This window comes from Apus apus, chromosome 6 (genome assembly GCF_020740795.1).
Source record: "Apus apus isolate bApuApu2 chromosome 6, bApuApu2.pri.cur, whole genome shotgun sequence".
Lineage (NCBI taxonomy): Eukaryota > Metazoa > Chordata > Aves > Apodiformes > Apodidae > Apus > Apus apus.
Genome location: NC_067287.1, coordinates 21373188 through 21391707, shown reverse-complemented (window position 1 = coordinate 21391707; position 18520 = coordinate 21373188). Strand labels below are relative to the sequence as shown.

Sequence of the window (18520 nt, the reverse complement as noted above, 5' to 3'; positions counted from 1 at the left end):
TTATCTTAATTTAGAAGCATTACTGGGTTTTGACTGAGGGAGATAAAAAAAAAACACAAAAAACTCCAGCATCTGTACCTTAATGTTACCTGCTTTCTCTCTTGTTTGTGCTTTGCTTCTGTGAAAAAACAAACATAAAACATTTTATCATAATTCAAAGTGGTGAAAGTGTAGGTGACAAATATGTTGTTTATAATTTTTGAAATGTGATTGTCCATTTGCAGCTTCTCAGCACATGAGTTGCTAGTTGTGGTGGTAGCTATTTCCTTTCATGTAAGAGAACAGCCAACAAAATTGGATTAAAAAGTTATTATTGATATATTGTGAAGAAGGCATGGCTATTCCTGGGTAGAAGTAGTAAATTTTAGAACTTATTTGGAGATGTTTAAAAATCCCAAATGGCTTTGGAAAATCAAATTTTAGAGTTTTGGTGGTTTTAACTGTGTCATTTATTCACAACATGTACATGGTTCTGCTTAGGTACCCCAAATGTTTCATAGACAAATCCAACATGGCATTAGTTAAGCATTAGATACAAAAGCATATTCTTAAACCCAGACAACTGTAATACACACAAGCATTATATGTTACTGTTTGTGTGTGATTGCCTGTGGAAGAAAAATGGGTAAGACACCAGTATTCAGAGAAAGCAGCAGACTAGTGTGGATACCATTTTGTAAAGCTAGTTAGCCACCACTGGGATTCTTCAAGTACCAATATACTCCACTATTAATATGGATTTATTGATTAATTTACCAGTTGTTGGTAGATGCTGAAGAATCTTAACTTGTGATATGACTGGTGGTAAATGTTTTTAAGAAGGAAAAATTATTAGTGTAGGAAACTGGTTCTTGGTCCTTTAAGTAGTACACAACTAAATGCTTGCGGAGGGGGGCTTTACCAGGGTCTTAAGTCTCATTAAAGATAATTGGAAGATCTGTCTGTATGAGCATGTATTAATATTTTTTAATGAGAAAAAATGTCAAACTTTTTTTTAACCTTTCTCTAAGGTTAAAAGAAGCAATCATTGGAAACAGTTGAAAATGCACTTTGAATGTTCTGACTGCTTCAGCACATTCTTTCCTAAGTTTTCATTAGGAGAACTTGGTGTGTATTAGAAGTTAGTTTTACAGATGTGTAAGCAGTCACTAGTTGGCAGCCTGTTTGTAGTAACCAAGCTAAGTGATTCAGTTAAGCAGGCCTGTCTTCAGATACATACACAGTTCAGTGCCATGGTGCAGGCTTAATGGCAACCTGCACTGATCTGTTTGGGTTTGCAGTACATGAAGACTCTTGGTAGCTTGGTCAGAAGCTGCAGATCAGGGATAGGTGGGGAGTTTATGTTTACATCTCCTAGTTCCTTGGCCTCTAGCAATGATGAAGTTTCCTACATAGGAAACTTTTAAAGGAAGTATGACAAAACAAATTAGTTTAGCTTTGTCTCTTTTTTTTAACCCTCACCTTGCATGTTGATACCGCTGATTAGATACGAGTAGACAGTTAAAAGCAGTCAGTGCAGTTTATGTTTCTTTTATCACCCGAACAACTCCTTTAGCCTACCTTGCAGCAGAAACTGTGGTTTAAATTGCCATTTTTTTACTCTAGTCTATGTTTGACCTTTAAGTAAGGTTGAATCACTTACTAGCCAGAATCTGCCCTTTGAATATGTAATCCCAAACTAACTGTAAAGCAGGTCAACTGCGGCAGATTTGTTCTAGACATTCCCCTTCCTTTCCTCACTGAAAAGATAAAACCATATACTAATTTTCCTATATTTGATCTATACCTTGTAGAATGGCTATAAAATTGAAAGGATTAATAGAGAAAGCAATGTATTTACCCCAAGGAAATAGCTCTTGATGGAGTTACCAAATGATTAATTCAAGTTGTTCAGTTAATTTAAGTTTAATTATTAAAGATAATTTAAGTTAGTAAGTAAGTAAAGTTCTTCTGACTGCATCTTGTCTTTTAACAGAACTGCTTAAAGATATAAAATAAGAGGTGTGTTTTAAATTTAAGCTATATGCCACATTTTATTTTGATTAGGATTTTCTAAGTTAGTTGGAAAAAAATCAACTCAGATTCTCTGAGATAGATTTTGAAAACTGTTCATGTGGTATGAGTAGATGTCTGCTTACACTGCTTATGTGGTTGGATTATCTGCACAAAAAGCAGGCTTGTTTTGCAGCATTGCAATGTTGTATGGCAGCATTTATTTCTTTTTTTCAGATGAGGTTTTTCACTGAATTCCGGTAATACATTTGGCATTGAGATTTCAGTCGTACAGTATATATACAGAGAATTTCATATTCTGAAATGATAGTTTTTTTTCTTCATTTAAAAGAGGACATCTCTATCTTCACTTATCTTAAAACATTTTAATAACTGAGACTACCAATTATGTTTTATAGGATTTTATTTTTGTGCTGAGGCCTTATCAAAAGCTTTTAATAAGGTGCTTTCTGCTGAGTTAATTATATGTTTTAGGTGCTATTTCTTGTACCTGTCTTCAATAGACATATTCAGACAGTGTGATTGTAATAATCAAGTTTCAATCAAAGCATATTTAGTATGACAAATATTGCTTGAGATTGTAATGCAGGTATTCGTGCTCTTGATGAAGGGCTTAATTTGACACCTAGCAGAGATGGAGAACCACTATTGATTTTTATATCAGAATACAAAATAGCTTTTATTTGTCATGTATGAGGGAAATTGCTTCTTAATTAAAACTAAATAAATTCTCACTCCAAGGTTTTATGCAGTAATACAAAAAGTATCACGTTGTGTCGCAAATACGTTCTTACATGGGTCTGTAAAGGTTCGGTTAGCAATTATTCTTAGCAAACTAAAATACTTCTTAAGAAAACAACTGCTTAAAATATTTTTTTGGGTATTGTTCCTGGTGTGTTTGTAGATATACTGTACTGCAAAGCTCACTACTTGTTGGTTTTCCCTCTCCCTAAGCAAATGTCAAAGAAATATTTGAACAAACTACTATTCATCATCAAATCCCCTTCAACTGGGACTGTGAGTTCATTCGACTGCATTTTGGACATAACAGGAAGAAACATCTTAACTATTCAGAGTTCACTGAGTTCCTTCAGGTCAGTTATTAAGCTTCTTCCAAAGTAGAACTGAAATTATTTTAACTTCTAATTATACACTAATACCATTATAATTTTGGAGCTTATTCTGGTAGTGATAATCATCATCTGATACTAATCATGGCAGTTGTGATCAACTGTTATTTTTCCATACCAGTTTTGTAAGTAGTGTGTACTCATTGTGCTTTAATTTGAGTGCCATCTTATAAATGAATGGGACTAAACACATTGTTTATTAAATTATTGTATTATTATTAAATTATATTACCTATATTTTTCTGCCCAGTAGACCTGAAGAAAAATAGATTATGCATTTCTAGAACTCGCCATTACTATGGAATAGTTTTGGATGTACTGGCTTGAAAGTAGGAAGTGATAGGTGTGCTTTGATACAATCTGTAATTATTGTTCAGGATAAAAATAGGAGTTTCTAGAAGAACACATCTAAGTAGATAGGATCTGAAGTCGATATGGTAAATTGAGATACTGGAGTTCGGTAGTCTTTCAAGGCTGCAGTATAACTTGATGTTATTTTCAGGGAATAAACTGTGTCCTGCATTTGATGCTACATGTTTTAAGACATGTTTTAAGACATGTTTTAAGAGATCCCAGGCATAAATTTGGGACACTTATGCAGAAAAAAAATCAAATTGGTAGTGAGAAAAATCTTTGTTTTGGGAACACAGAGCAAAGTGATAAGTATCTGTTTCATCTTTACTGTCATCATATAATAAAAAACCCTTGTAGGAAAGGGTAGTTTGGATTGTGGTAATTTCAGTATGTACACCATTTGGATATTGTTGTCCCTCCTTTTACATCAGGTTGTTTCTCTTATTTAGTCTGCCATATTCTGGGGTTTGGGACTTGGATCACAGTAGGCTTGTTGCACCGTAGTCTAGAAAACTTTGATCTTAAGGTTATGAGACTTAAGAAATTACTGGAAGGGTGATACAAGCTAGATGCTTTGCCCTTTTTTTACTTTCTGCCAGAACACGGTTATTAATTTAGTTGCTTCTAGAGGTCTAAATGACACCTGAATGTGCTTTATAGTTTGCTTGAATAGAAAGAAACAACTTTTTCTGGACGAAGAATTTGCAACCATCATTATTATATTGAGGTTAGGTTACTGCAGTGTGCTTTATATGAAGATTTTTACAGATTGTATAGTTTTAAATTGCTTGAAATGAGTGACCATTTCTGACATAGGAAGTAGCTGTTGGGGGCAATCCAAATCTCTATTATATAATTTGCACTGTCCTCTTACTTATTTTCAAGTACTTTTCACTGAGTTAGTTTATAATAGCCCAGTCATATTTCATCTTGCATGTGTTAAGAGACCAGCTCGCTTTGAGTCTTTATGATTAGTAGAAAAAGTTAATCTAGCAGTCAAGTATTTCATAAAGGAACAGAAAGCAGACAGGACATGGGTATGTGAAGTTTGTTTCTCAGATCTGTACAGTTGAATTGAGGCTTTTCTTTGACAAAGGAATGAATGTGTGGGTAGAATCAGTATGTGGACTTCTTTTAATTGAGTTTACACTGCAGTTGTGCTGTGGTCTATACACACAGATGTATTGATGCATGTTGTAAAAATACTAAATTAGTGAGACTTTGTGAACAGTGAGTTACAGAATTGTCTTCTAATCTGCTACTTCTGAATATTCATTTTAGGAGCTGCAGTCAGAACATGCAAGACAAGCCTTTGCACTGAAGGACAAAAATAAAAGTGGTATGATAACTGGGCTGGACTTCAATGACATCATGGTTACCCTTCGCTCGCATATGCTAACTCCATTTGTGGAGGAAAATTTAGTTTCAGTAAGTGTAATACAACTGTAATTTGTAATAAGATGTTGTAAAAGGGCTTAAGGCACTTAACTGCATTCATTTAATTTTTAAAGGTAGCTGGTGGAACCGTTGCACATCAGGTCAGCTTCTCCTATTTCAATGCATTTAATGCTCTTTTGAATAACATGGATCTTGTTAGGAAGATATACGGTAATATAGCAGGTACCAGAAAAGATGTTGAAGTCACAAAAGGTAAACTATATTTCCTACATTTTATTAATTTTCTAGTTTTGTCCAGTTTTTAATCTGGTGTTGCATATGACTTAAGGCAAATCAGATGCTGCAATAGTGTGCAAGGTTAGGGCTACTGTGAAAACATTTAAAGCGTGTTTTTCATCCTTGCAGGTTGGTAATGATTTTCAGTTTACTTATTAAGGAGAAGAACTGGAATTCTGGCAGGAGCTGTGTTTGCCTTATTAGTTTGAATAGGTTACTGCAAGTCAGTATATTATTGAGGATTTTACCACTCCTTGAAAGGGATGCATGATTGCTTAGAGATAGAAAGTAACTAGAGAATGTGGTAGAATGGATTAAGTTTGAAAATCTGTAATCAGTAATGTACATGTTGTTTTAGCTCTAGTTACTTTATCCAGGGTTAAATCTTTTTTTTGGAAAAAATGGTAATAATGTATAACTTCTTAGTGCTTTCTTGCGTGAGTGGTTTTGTATATAGCTTTTGTCTGTTACAGGCAGGCTATGTTACAGGACATAGATAATTCCTATGCATATGAGAGATTGCCATATTCCAGTCTTGCCACAGGCATGAGCGAACTACTTTTATAGTAATTTTATGACAATTTTTATCACCAGTTTTATTACCTGTATGGATGAGACCAAACAAGCCCATGTAAAAAGCATGCAAAGTTCTTTTTTTTATTTTCTAAATTCTGTGTTTGGCTTATGTTCACATGCTCTGCATACATTTCATCACTAAAGCAAAGCACAGAATGCCTGTCCTCGTTCTTCAAATTGTGCGAGCAGATTGCCCAGCAATGTTGTTTTTTTCATGCAGATCCATAAATACACCTTGCTAGGTTTTGTATTGTGGAAAAAAGTTGCTGTGTTCACTGCTAAGACTTGATTACTGTAGCTCGCCAATTATGTCGTGAGCACATCATGTAATCTGGCTACATGAATCCCTCAGCTTTGGGTCACTTTGAGCTAGCAGAGAAAGAAATCTCGACATGGTGGCAATAGATGAGTCAGTTGCCCTTAGAGCTGTGAATAACAGACCATTTTTCTGTCTGCACTGTTTTGCAGACTTCAGAAACAAGAATCACAAATTGTGGGTGTGGTTTCATTAAGTTTGCTAGTATGAGGATTTTTGTTAACTTTCATTAACTCTTACTGTAAATCAAAGTTGTGGATTCAGACTTGGTCTGTGTTGAAAAAGCCTGTTTCAAGATAGATGTTCTAGAGATACCTTTTCCTTTTGCATTATGGATTTTGCTTCTTAGTGATAGTTTTCATTTTTATGATATCAAAGTTATTTGTAGGCATTTAAAGAGGAAATTTGACAACACAATTTCTTTATTCCTCTTTCTCTTTTAAATCCAGAGGAATTTACCCACTTTGCCATCCGATTTGGACAAGTTACACCACTGGAAATCGATATTCTCTACCAACTTGCAGATTTATACAGTGTTACTGGGTAATATAATTCATTTTGTGATTGAAAATGATTATTTTGCTCTTTTCTGTTTGAAAACCACACATTTTCATCTTAATTTTAAAAAGTCGTGTGTTCTGTTGCATTTCATTGCAGTAATTTGTTCAATGTGAATTGACTTTGGTGTATGCATGAGGTTTTATGCAAATTTAACAGATTGAGCACCATTATTAATTGTCATATTACAGGTATACATATAAAATAGCAAAATTCATACATTAGTCCCAAAAGGCTACAATATGGTGGTATTATTAACTTTTAAGCATTGATGATGGTTTGTGTAGGTCTTCAACATGGGTGAAATCTTAGGTAGGAATACCTGGAAATAATTTAATTTGTGTATTAAATCCCTTGCTACTAGTAATCAAGAACTTGTGTCTGAATAATCCAAACTTCCTTTATCTCCACTTGTGAGGTACAAGACAAGAATGCCCTTCTAACTCCAAGGATTCTTTATGGCAGTGTAGCAGACTTCTTAGATGTGCATTCAAGTACGACAAGTGGTGTTTTTTTTAAACTTGGGATGTATTCTGTGGGTTGTGGCCAGGAACACTCTATTGAATATGTTTGATGTTTATCTATCATTAATTTGCTTTTCTCTGCCTAATGTGAAGGCGCTTAACCTTGGCAGACATTGAGAGAATAGCACCGCTGGCTGAAGGTGCCTTGCCTTACAACTTGGCAGAACTCCAGAGGCAGGTAGGTAGAAGTGATACATGCAATAAAATTGTTGAAGTTATGCGAATGTTTACATATGCTTGCATATGAAAAATAAGAATAATACACTTTAAACAGATTCCTAACAAACGAGTCATGCTGTGTAATTGCTATTAGAGTAGAAGTGGTGCAGACTATTGAGTATGTGTCTAAACAAGATATTAGATGTTATATTGAAGGATGGCCTGTTTAGATATAAGCATATATGGATATTTTTATCACTTGCTGTGAATTCATTAGTTCACTCCTGAAAAGGACTTTCACTTCACTAAATAGTATAACTCTGTAGTTATAAAATTATTTTTAGATAGTAAAAAATGAGTCTTAAATGCAAGGCTTATAAATGCCTTCACAAATGGTTTAGTGGTTTGGGGTTGTAGGGAGGACGGTTGGACTTGATGATCTTGAAGGTCTTTTCCAAACTTGATGATGATTCTGATTCTAAATCTTAACAAACATGTTCTTTTGTGAAAAATTGGAAGAAATTATGGGCTTAACCATTTATCCAAAATGATTGTTGAATTTTATAATCACTTGTTGGCTATCTGACCTAGACAGTAAAAGGGGAATTCAAATTTATTGGGACTGATGAAAAGGGTAGAATTAGGAGATGAAAAATATTGCAATAGAATGTTAACCCTCTGTTTCACCAGACCTTTACATTCCTGTTTGAAGCTCTGCATAATTTCCCTATTAGACATATACACATACACCATGGCTTAAGAGTCCTAGACTGTGCAGTAGGATTTTGAATATAAATTGCTTCTTACTTTGATGGCTCTTTTTACAACTGTAAGAACCGAAGATTTAGGATCAAACATTATACAGGTATTTAGCTTATGTTTAGACTTTCCACCACAGGTGCTGTGTACCTTACTTTTCACTTTCTGGAGCAGAGCTTGCAAGTTTGTGTTAAAAGTAAATCTAGATTTATTATCTTCACTATATTTTTGATTCAACATTCTAATCTGAAAGGTTTTCTTTTACAAACAGATCTGTCTAATGTTAGTTAAGTTGTGAACTGAATCTTACCTTGACCTTCATCTAAGGTTGAACCTGAGTTACCACTGATATTGAAGCTCAAAGCATAATGAAACATCTGCTCTGCTACTAATATAAATATGTTCCGTTCCATTCCAGATATATTCTAGAGGTATCCTTTTTCTGGAGTATTTTGTAGGTGACTGTTCTCATGAGAGTAGTCCAGGGGGAATTAACTCAACTGTTAATAATGTAAAGATACTAATGTACTGAAGAAAATCCTTGAAATGGTTACACAGCAGATTCAAAAGGGAAGACATGCATACATGGTGAATTTACATGGTGAATTACATGGTTGCACATTGGTATTTCTTATGCAAAACAAAAATATAGGATCTGATCTTAAAAGTTTCAGATGTGCAATTTTGTATTTATTTTTACTGTCAGAATTTCAGGAGAAATTGCAGTTCCGCACAGAGCTGTACAATCTTAAGTAAGCTTTACAACAAAATACAGTAGTGTTCATCTGAATGAGTACATTTTGCTCCAAGATTGTCTCTGTGTCCCCTTTCCCTCTGTAATATATAAAGGCAAGTAGGATGTCTGATTCTTAAGGTCTTGTATGAGCATATCCCATGGTTTTGACTAAGTACATCTTTGTGTACTCATTAGAAAAGTGTAATTTTTTATCCTGAAGGTTCCCATTTTCTTACCATGTCTAAACAACTCAAATTCTCTCTTTTTCAGTCTGTGTTAAGAGTTCATGGGGTGCCTATCAAGACATCCAAGGGCTCTGATTCCCAAGAGGGCGAGCCTGGCTTGGGATGGGTTCTTTTCCCCAGCTGTCCACACCTTGCTTGGTACGCAGATAGCTGAGCTTCTTACAAATCAGCTGCTGAACAGCCACATCTTGCAGCTCAGCATTTATGGCAACTGACACTGGTGATGAGTTGCACTAAAATGCTGCTCCTAAATTGCAGTAATTCTGCAACTGATCCCCAAGTAGCTCGGCCGTCTGGGCCATTGGGGCAGGAGGACATGCAGCTGGCAGCAACATCTTTGTCAGCCATTCAACCTACACTGTGTCCCATAAAATGAAATTCAGATTCTCTGTCTAGGTGATGCCAGTGACAATATTGTGTCAGAGTGGTCTGAGGTAAAGCAACAGCGCACTGATAAAATTACCAGTGCCTTGTTTGCCACATGACTGTCCTGTATTTGCCAGTGGATGAGGGGTCCCAGGTCTGTCTGAATGCTTGCTTTTATAAAGCCTTTTATTTCTGAGCACCCTTTTTTTACACGTGTTGCAGAGGTTCCTTTTAGCAGTTATATCCACTACAAACTCTAGGATATGTATCAGTGACAAGAAAATCTTGGATTAGTTTTACTGCTGTGTTGAAAAATTGTCCTACACTGAATATAGCAAGCCTTTCATATGTGAGACTTTGAGTCTGTTTTGGTTACTGTTACTACAGGTGGATTTGATCAGTTCTCATTCAAACAAATTGTTTCGCAACACAGTGTCTGGTCTGTTCATAATGTTACCACTCTGTTGTCACTGGCAATTAGACATACCTTAGCCAATGAAATGAATGTCCAAAACCAGTCTTCATATGGATTCCTGTAAACAAGAATGATGGAATTGATTGACACAGAAAGCTGTATACAAGAAGCTGCAACACAGGAAGTTCCACTTAAATATGAGAAAAAACTTCTTTACTATGAGGGTGACAAGGCACTGGAACAGGCAGCCCAGGAAACCTGCCTGGATGCAGCCCTGAGTAATGTGCTCTAAGCCATCCTGCTTTAGCGGGGCAGTTGGACTGGATGATCTCTAGAGGTCCCTTCCAACTCTGACAATTATGTGATGCTGTGGTTTATCCAGACTAATTAAAAATATTTTAATTAATTTTTGTAATTACACTTCTAATTGCCGATGTTGCTTCAAATCAGTGTCTTTCTGGCACTTACCTTTCTGTAGACAAAATACTAACCTGTACACTTACACTTCAGTGTTACCTTTGTAACTTAGTACTGTTATAAAATGAACTCACCGATAAAAGTTTGACTCATCACTACAGCAGGATAAACTCTTTTCACACCTTAATAATAATGACTTAAATTTTCATCCTATTCTACATTCTGTGTTAAGAGAGGACAACAGAAGGCAAAGTAATTCAATTTTCTTTGTTTTATAAAAAACAATCTTTTAGTAAATCTTATTCTAAGTGAAACATACATTACTTTATTTAACTGTATTGATAAAATGAAAGCTGACCATTTGAGGAAGAGAGAATTTCATTCCAGTGAGGTCCAGCTGTCCCTGGGAAAGCAAAACAAGCCTGTAATCACTTCTATGTCACTTTAGATTTTCCTTTAAGAAGGAATTTTAAATTTTTACATAAACTCACTTTGTAGATTTGATGGAAATGGAAATTAGTCTGCTTTCAACCATGTTTACTTTATTGTCATTTTTTTCACTGTGTAAGATTTTCTTAAAGCCTACCAGCTGAATATCCTATGGGGATGACAGCAACAGTAATTTTCTGTTTATAAACATTCATTATTTGAAAGCTATAGCATTAATTACATTGATTTACATATCCATCTGAACACACAAGTAAACTGCAAATTTTGTGGATGCGTATTTAATAATATAAAAGTGCCATTTCCTTCACAAAGAATTTGATTTTTGGCATCCAGTGGTGTATTTATTAAGATTAATGTCTGACTGCAATTATTGGATTTATATGAGACCTCTGTGGAACTTACAAGGAAAAGAATAACCTTCAAACAACTAAAAAGAAGCAGGTGTGCTAACAAGGAGAAAGTTTTTGTGGAATGAAAAACAAGTCCTGCTTCTAAGCCTTTTGGGATATTATTACTGCATGTGTCTTTTATTTATCTGAATCAAAAGAAATACCTCTATATTTTGGAATTTATTTTTGTGGTTATTTTTGTTGTGATTTTTCTTTTCTTTTAGATCAGGGAAGTGTAGTGTTTTGAGACTAGTGAGGACGTTCTTCAGATTTATTGCTTCTATTTGCTTGTATTAGCCATAATTTCTCTTTTAAGCTATATTGTTGGCAGAGGAAAATTACTACTGGAAGGAAATGGTGGCAGCTGTATCTTTTTCTTTTGTGGAAAAACAGTGTAGAATAGAATTAATGTTGTTTTTTTTACAGATAGTGATCCCATGTCAAGCTCATAGGCTTTTGTCCTACATTGAGTGCATGCAGTGTAACGTTATGCAATACAGGGAGGTTTTTGTACATCGACACCAGTTGTTGACACCAGTCAACACCAGTCCAAGCAGAGTACCTTCTGCTGAGGTGCATGATGTTTTTCTGTGAATATTCCACATTCCAGAGCTTCAATATGCTGAACGTAACTTACTTAAGTAGCCTTGTTGAGTAGCTGTGAAATGTACATGTGATAATCTTTGTGGAGAAATCATAATGGAAATCAGAGCAAGGCTTCCCCTAGCAGCCTGAGGTCTGTTTACGTTCCAGCTGTGCCGACAGCAGTGCACCTGCTGTGGTACAGGGCACAGGGTGCTTTTTAAGATAAACACGTTTTTGTTTGGGAAATGGGCTTCTCTAGTAAAGAATTTAACAGTTTCCTAGCCAGTTAAATAACCTGGACAAGTTATACTGAATAATATAAGTCCCCTTATTTGTATTTGGAATAACATTTGGTCCGTGTTGCATACTTTATAGTGCAAATTTGTGAACACTTACATCTTGTTTATCAGTTACCTTCTTTCTAATAACCATCTTAATAATATAATGATGAGTCTCCGCAAGTATTTTTTGTGCAGGCTTATATTTATTTAAAATAATAAAGCATATAAAGTAGTGTATGTGATTGAAGTGATCATCATATCAGTAGATTATCAACTGCCTGAAAAAGTCTTGTGGAGAATACTTTTGGGAGTAGTTAACTTTGTGGTTGTTTTGAAGACATGAAATGTCATGTTTATGCTCTGAATTAATGTACACATCATCTTAAAATATATGTGATACTGTCTGTGAGATACTGAATTCCTTTTGAGATACTGAATTTTATTTGAGCCAAAAGTGGGTTCCATGTTTTACAAATTCAAAGGCAACAAAATGTAAAGGAGCAAAGTTGATTTGAGTTTCTGTTTACTTTTTTCTGGATCATAGTTGTTATACTAGCAATATGTAAGGAAGAGTGTTATCTGAAAAGAGTATTTGAAAAATGTGCTTCATTCATTAGTGTAATGGAAGTTAGATTAGCCTGGAAGTTAGATGGTAGTATCTTATATTTCCCTTCACAGCAGTTTTTATCAGATTCTTTCTGTAATGTAATAAAAGCCAATTCACAGGCATCTTTGTTTTCCCATGCAGATTTTCAATATTTTTTTTTCTTTGCCTCACACAGCAATCTTTTGGAGAGTCAGGCAGGCCTATCTGGCTCCAGGTAGCTGAGTCAGCTTACAGGTTCACTTTGGGCTCAATTGCTGGAGGTGAGTAATATTTCTGGTTTCTGTTTTCAAGCTTGGGTTAGTTTAACACTGCAACACTACTTGGTCTCATCTAAGGTGCATTTCTTGGTTATACACCTGAAGATTTTGAGAGTAAAACCTCTTTTGATTTTGCCATTCCCTTTCTTCCTTATCATGTATGTTCTAGTGTCCCTTCACAGTCCTCTGAAACTGTACTTCAGGAATGAAATTCCTTACTGGTAATTCAGATTGCTTTTTTTTCTGATTGGTTTTCTTTGTTCTGTGCACCTTGTTTTATTGTAATAGTGTAACACATTCTCCTTGAGACTTTTTTCTTGACTTTCAGTATTGTCCATTCTTACTTCCAATATATCAGAGATATTTATCATCTTATATATTTTTATGTTTAAATAATAATAAGAATTATACACTGTGCCAACAGTGACACTGCAGAAATAATACTCCAAATGCTTCCTTACAGCTGTTGGTGCCACTGCGGTGTATCCCATAGACCTGGTGAAAACTCGTATGCAGAATCAGCGCTCCACCGGCTCAGTCGTAGGAGAGTTGATGTATAAAAACAGCTTTGACTGCTTTAAAAAAGTGTTGCGTTTTGAAGGCTTTTTTGGTCTTTACAGAGGTAAGTGAATAATATATATCTCTCTCTCTGAAGTTGGAGATTTTCTGCTTTTTTTAATACTTCAACAGCTAGTTTCTTATAGGAAAACCAGGAAACTTTGATATCGTGTACAATTTCCTTCTGTTTCATAGAGCTTAATACTTGTCTTATCTTGAGCACTGTTCCTCATAAACAATTGCTGGGAAAAAGTGGGCATTTTTTGTTGTTAATGATTTGTTCCTTGCTGCTTACGTTGTTTAAAGTTCTTATTTCTGGGTTGTGAGTGTTGTGGACACAATTGTTATAAACTAAGGATTGTAGCTTTTGGCTGGAGGCAAACATCGAGAGCAGATTAGCATCTAAGGAATAAAGGTCCATTTTACTGCAAATATTTTCTATTAAGAGGAGAAAGACAGTACTTGTGAAATGTGCCTGTTAAACTGGATGCCAGATCTTATGCCTCATACTTTTGCAGGTAGTGGGACTTGTTTAATTATTTTATCCTGTGAACAAGAAATTGCATCCTGCTGTTGTATTATTTTGTTCTATTTTACTTTAAAATAGCAACAGTGGAACTTGTAGAAGTTATAATTTAAAGAAAAGGAAAAACTTCCTCTACACCACAGGTTAAGAATTCAAAGCAACTTTTAATCAGTTTTATCAGTTAGATTCAGGTCTATCTTAGATCTTGTTTTAGTTTAGGAGAAGATTCTGAAGAGGTTTTTATCACATCAATAATGTGACTTACATAGAGGGTACATGCTAGCCAGTTGCATGAAATGCATATTTAGTTCTCTATATTGTCACTTCACACAGTTTAATGAAGTGCACAGTTTTAATAAGGATTGGAAAGGTATTTGTTGATTGGCACACTTCTTAATTGGAGCCAAGTCACTTACTTCTGTGATGGTCACAGCCTTTTTCTGCTTTGCGATGTGTTCTGTGGATGAAGACATTGGACTGTGTCCTGGAAGGACACTGTCTGAGAAGTTTTCGATTTTGATAGTCTGTGGACACTGGCTAAAGAGTTTTTTGTATTCTTACAGGATTTTGCTGTGCAAGTGAGTAGAGGGAGGAATATGTCAGGAGTAAGATGTTAATGAAATAGCTGCAACCTCTGTAAATTCTGTTTTGGTGATAAATTGGTTTTATTTTTTGTTGCTAAATCTTTCACAAAAGCAAATACACCTTGAGTTACATTTATGACTATTTCTATAGTGCTGTTGTACAGTACTCTTTTCTTTCTCTTTCTGTCCTCCAACCCATATTTTTGCACAGCAGCTTCTGAAACTGATAGTTTTTTATTTTTATTTTTGTTTTCAAACATTTCTCAAACACTTTGAAATCAGGGTTGATTCCACTGATGAATGAAAATCAACGCTTTACACTTGAGGAAAAATGTGCTTGTTTGAAAGAATGTCAGCTTATTAAGCTTTTTGATAGTCTGTTTAATAATTGTCTTTAAGATTGTTTAGGATAAGAAGTTCATGCAGTTGTTTTGAAAATGTTAGTTAATGGTCAGTGTATTACTAAGGTCTTGGACTCACAGAAATAGATAGTTTGTAGAAGTATAGTAAAATGGACAACTAAACAACAGTTATGGAGTTGATTGTGGGTCTTTTACTAGGTTTTTATATTCCAGAGCTGTATTATCCTGATTGTATCATAGTGTAACAGTACAATATAGTCCTTTACTGCAGTTTAAAGAATAGTTCTGAATGTGTACTGGACGGTACATTATTTTTAAACAAAAACTTGTAATTCAGGTTGATAAAATCATGACACCTTTGAATCCTGGCATCCAAAATAATAACTGATGAAGTAGCTTCTAAGGTCACTCACTAGACTGTGTTCCAGGTTCTCTAGCACACTGAATGTGTGTGCCAAATAAATTCAGCTGCAAAAAAGAAAGGGGGCAGGATTGTCTTCTGGTGTTTGTCTGGTATCTTGGGGGTTTTAAAGTGTAGGTGCTGCAGAGCTGGAATTTTTTGTGGTAGATCAGAGGTTCAGGTTGGAAGAGCAGCATTTATTTTTTTTACTGTCAACCTTTCTTTGTATTTTAATAACTACCTTTCCTCAGCATAGTAAGTCTGTAAATCATGCAGAAAGTACTATGTGGAAGAAAACACTACAATGCATATGTTAACTGCTGCACTTTCTATTCAGGTGTGTTTGCTCTGAGCTTCCTTTTAAGAATATAAAAATTCTGCAGGCTGAGTACTTTTGATAATTTTGAACATTTTAAATGAATGTTTAGCTATTATTCTTTTCATTTAGTGGATAGTGGAAAACTGCACCACTACAGTTTTGTTGCCGATATTTTATATAATTACCATGGGATTTTTTGTTAGTTAACTGGCAAAACACTTTTGACAAATTATATTCCCTAACCATGGGCCAACATGAGGAAGTGAACACTTCTAATAAAATAAGCCTTTTAAGTTTTGTAAACTATACATATGCCAAAATGACTGTGAAGAAAACAGATTTAAAAATAACAGCTACCATCATAATATTGTATGTTAGGGAGTTAAGACTGCCATCTACTGATTTTTTTTCTTAAACCTATCAGTTCCTGGAAAAGTGTATGTGCTTCCGTCAAATGGCAGTTCATTTTGATGGTAGCTTGTCTAGGAGCAAGGTCTTTTTCAAAATAAGTTTCTGTCCACTAATGCTTCCTCTTGGTGAGATAAAAAATTTATGAGTAATAGAGTTTAAAGAAGTTCATGCTACCCTGTTGGACTGAACATGAGACAATCCTTTACATATTTAGTTGACTGCAGCCTTCTGAAAACTCATGTTAGTGAGTCAAGTAGAAGAGAGTTCCTAATTTATTGTAGTCATGTATATCTCTCAGTTACTCTCCTATTTTAAGAAGTAGTTGCAAGCTTTATGGGAAAATTATATTAAGGGGCTAAATAAAAGCCAGACTGACTCTTACATAGAAAACATATCCAAGGTGTATGTTTAGTCCTCACTCTCTTTTTTCTTCAGTATGGCAACAGCATTAGGCTTGACTTGGTTGTGAAAGGCAGATCTTGTCACCCTTTTCATTACCATTTTCAACAGAAATCTTAATATAAAATTGTATCTGTACGAATATGCAGTGCTCTAGCAGTATCACATACATAAGTGCCATCCACCTCAAAGGATATCCCATGTGCAGAAAGGCATTTCTGTAGAGCTCTTATAAATACTAGTTTCTGTATTAGGACGATAATGTTGCCTTATGATGTCTTTGTTTCTATAGGCTTGTTACCACAGCTGATAGGTGTTGCTCCAGAAAAGGCTATTAAGCTAACTGTACGTATCTTTTTTTTTTTTTTTTTCCTGGCATCCTTTTGTTTGTTAACATACACAGGATTTATTTCCTAAAATGTGTGAAAGATGACCACTTACAAGCACTCTTAATATATATGGTTACACATATACTTGATATATGTTAATACAGAGAAAAAATAACTTTAAAATATGTGTAATGTATTGTATCTTTATTAGGTTAATGACTTTGTCAGAGACAAATTTACTAAGAAAGATGGTTCCATTCCACTCCCTGCAGAGATCCTTGCTGGAGGTTGTGTAAGTATCTGTTCTGTATTCCTCAGAAAAATGGATTCTTGTCACTTGCAGTATAGTTGGAATGACATTTAATGGGTGTGCTTTGTAGATTTGAACAGAACTGTTCTTTTTTTCTCTCAGTCACAAGAACTAAAGTGATGTACTTTTTCTATTTGGAAAGCTTTGGATGTGTCTTACTTAAGTTCCCTTGGAAATATGTGCTTGAACAACTTCTTGTGGCCCTGTTTATGACATGCAGTTTCAGCAGTGATTTTAGAGTGGGCGTCTTTTCTCGCTTTCCATACTTTTGCTTGGGTTGGTGTTTATTGTTTGTTTTAAAGATACAGGTAGTCATTGAGAACAGATGATAGAGATCATGTTTGAATTGCCTTTGGCGGGTGGCAGGGGAGACAGAACAGTTTAAAAAAATCTATTTCTTGCTGAAGATTTTAAGAAAGAAAAGAAATACCCTCTTTAACTTCTTCTGTTCATGAAAATGTGGAAAAACTGAACAGTGTAGTCTTATCTTTCAGATAAAAGGTATGAGTGAATTTTCTGTTTAAATGACTTAATGTAAAATGCAGCTACATTGCTCCAGATGTTAACTACATCCATTCTTTAAATACAGTCAAAACCTTGTTGTCACTGAGGGCTGTAATTCTGTGCATCTCTTAGAAATCTGTGTGGTTTTAATGTATATTGATGATGGATTTTTTTTGCTTTTGCACATTGGTTAATTTAATTTGTGGGTTCTCCAACAGTTGTTAACCCTATAAAATGTTTAAGGCTTGAGTTAGGTTTCTTTTGTAGCAAAGAACACTAATAACTTCCAGTTGAGTAGGCTGACAGGCTGGCATAAAACCTCCTCAGCTTACAACAAAACCTGGGGCAGAAAGGTTGTTGACCTCTGCAAACTTTTAATTCAAAGAAGCAGCCCTGAAGGGAGACTGCTTATAGTTCTGCCTGATTTAATTTGGCAGCCTGGTACATGCTTGAGTCTTCACCTGTCAGTGTACAAAGTTTATTTTCTGAGAAATGTGAGAAAGCAGCTGTGATGTGTAGCTAGCAAAAGACTAACCTTTTTCTGGAAAGCTCAGTAACACAGCACATACAGGTCATTTTATGATATAAATGAATATAATTCATTAATGCTTTTCTCTATGTTGTGATTAAATTCATAATTAAAATAAAACATCTGATAATAAGTTTTATTATTTTTCACTGGTTTGTACTGAAATGTACTGAAATATTAAATCTACATTAGAGGCTTTTCCACTTGCTGGTAGGTACTCCTTTTTTCAAGTAACTATTGCCTTCCTGTAATGAACATGCAAACATTGCAGAGAAATCTGAGTTTCAGTTGAGGTTTCAGAAATTCGGATGTTTCTGTGAAACTGAGCAGACTTCTGATTTTCCCTAGCACAAACCTTTCTTCCAGATTGACTGTCTTAGCTGGTGCTTGTATCTCCATTTTGAGATAATATTTAATTCACTCAATCTGGGAGAATCATAACAAAGTTTGCCTTCATAGGAAAAGTGTTGGCCACAGT

At 35.0% G+C, this 18520-nt stretch overlaps 1 protein-coding gene across 2 annotated transcripts in view; it reads left to right on the top strand.

Annotated features, from left to right (window-relative positions):
* The window catches only part of SLC25A12 (solute carrier family 25 member 12), a 48757-nt gene that overhangs the window by 17598 nt on the left and 12639 nt on the right, over positions 1-18520 (top strand). For both annotated transcript variants that reach the window (XM_051623261.1, XM_051623262.1), the window contains exons 5-13: positions 2968-3107; positions 4779-4925; positions 5009-5147; positions 6513-6606; positions 7239-7323; positions 12730-12814; positions 13275-13433; positions 16663-16715; positions 16911-16991. In XM_051623261.1, coding sequence (XP_051479221.1) covers positions 2968-3107; positions 4779-4925; positions 5009-5147; positions 6513-6606; positions 7239-7323; positions 12730-12814; positions 13275-13433; positions 16663-16715; positions 16911-16991 — 983 coding nt within the window. The remainder of the gene's footprint in view (positions 1-2967; positions 3108-4778; positions 4926-5008; positions 5148-6512; positions 6607-7238; positions 7324-12729; positions 12815-13274; positions 13434-16662; positions 16716-16910; positions 16992-18520) is intronic.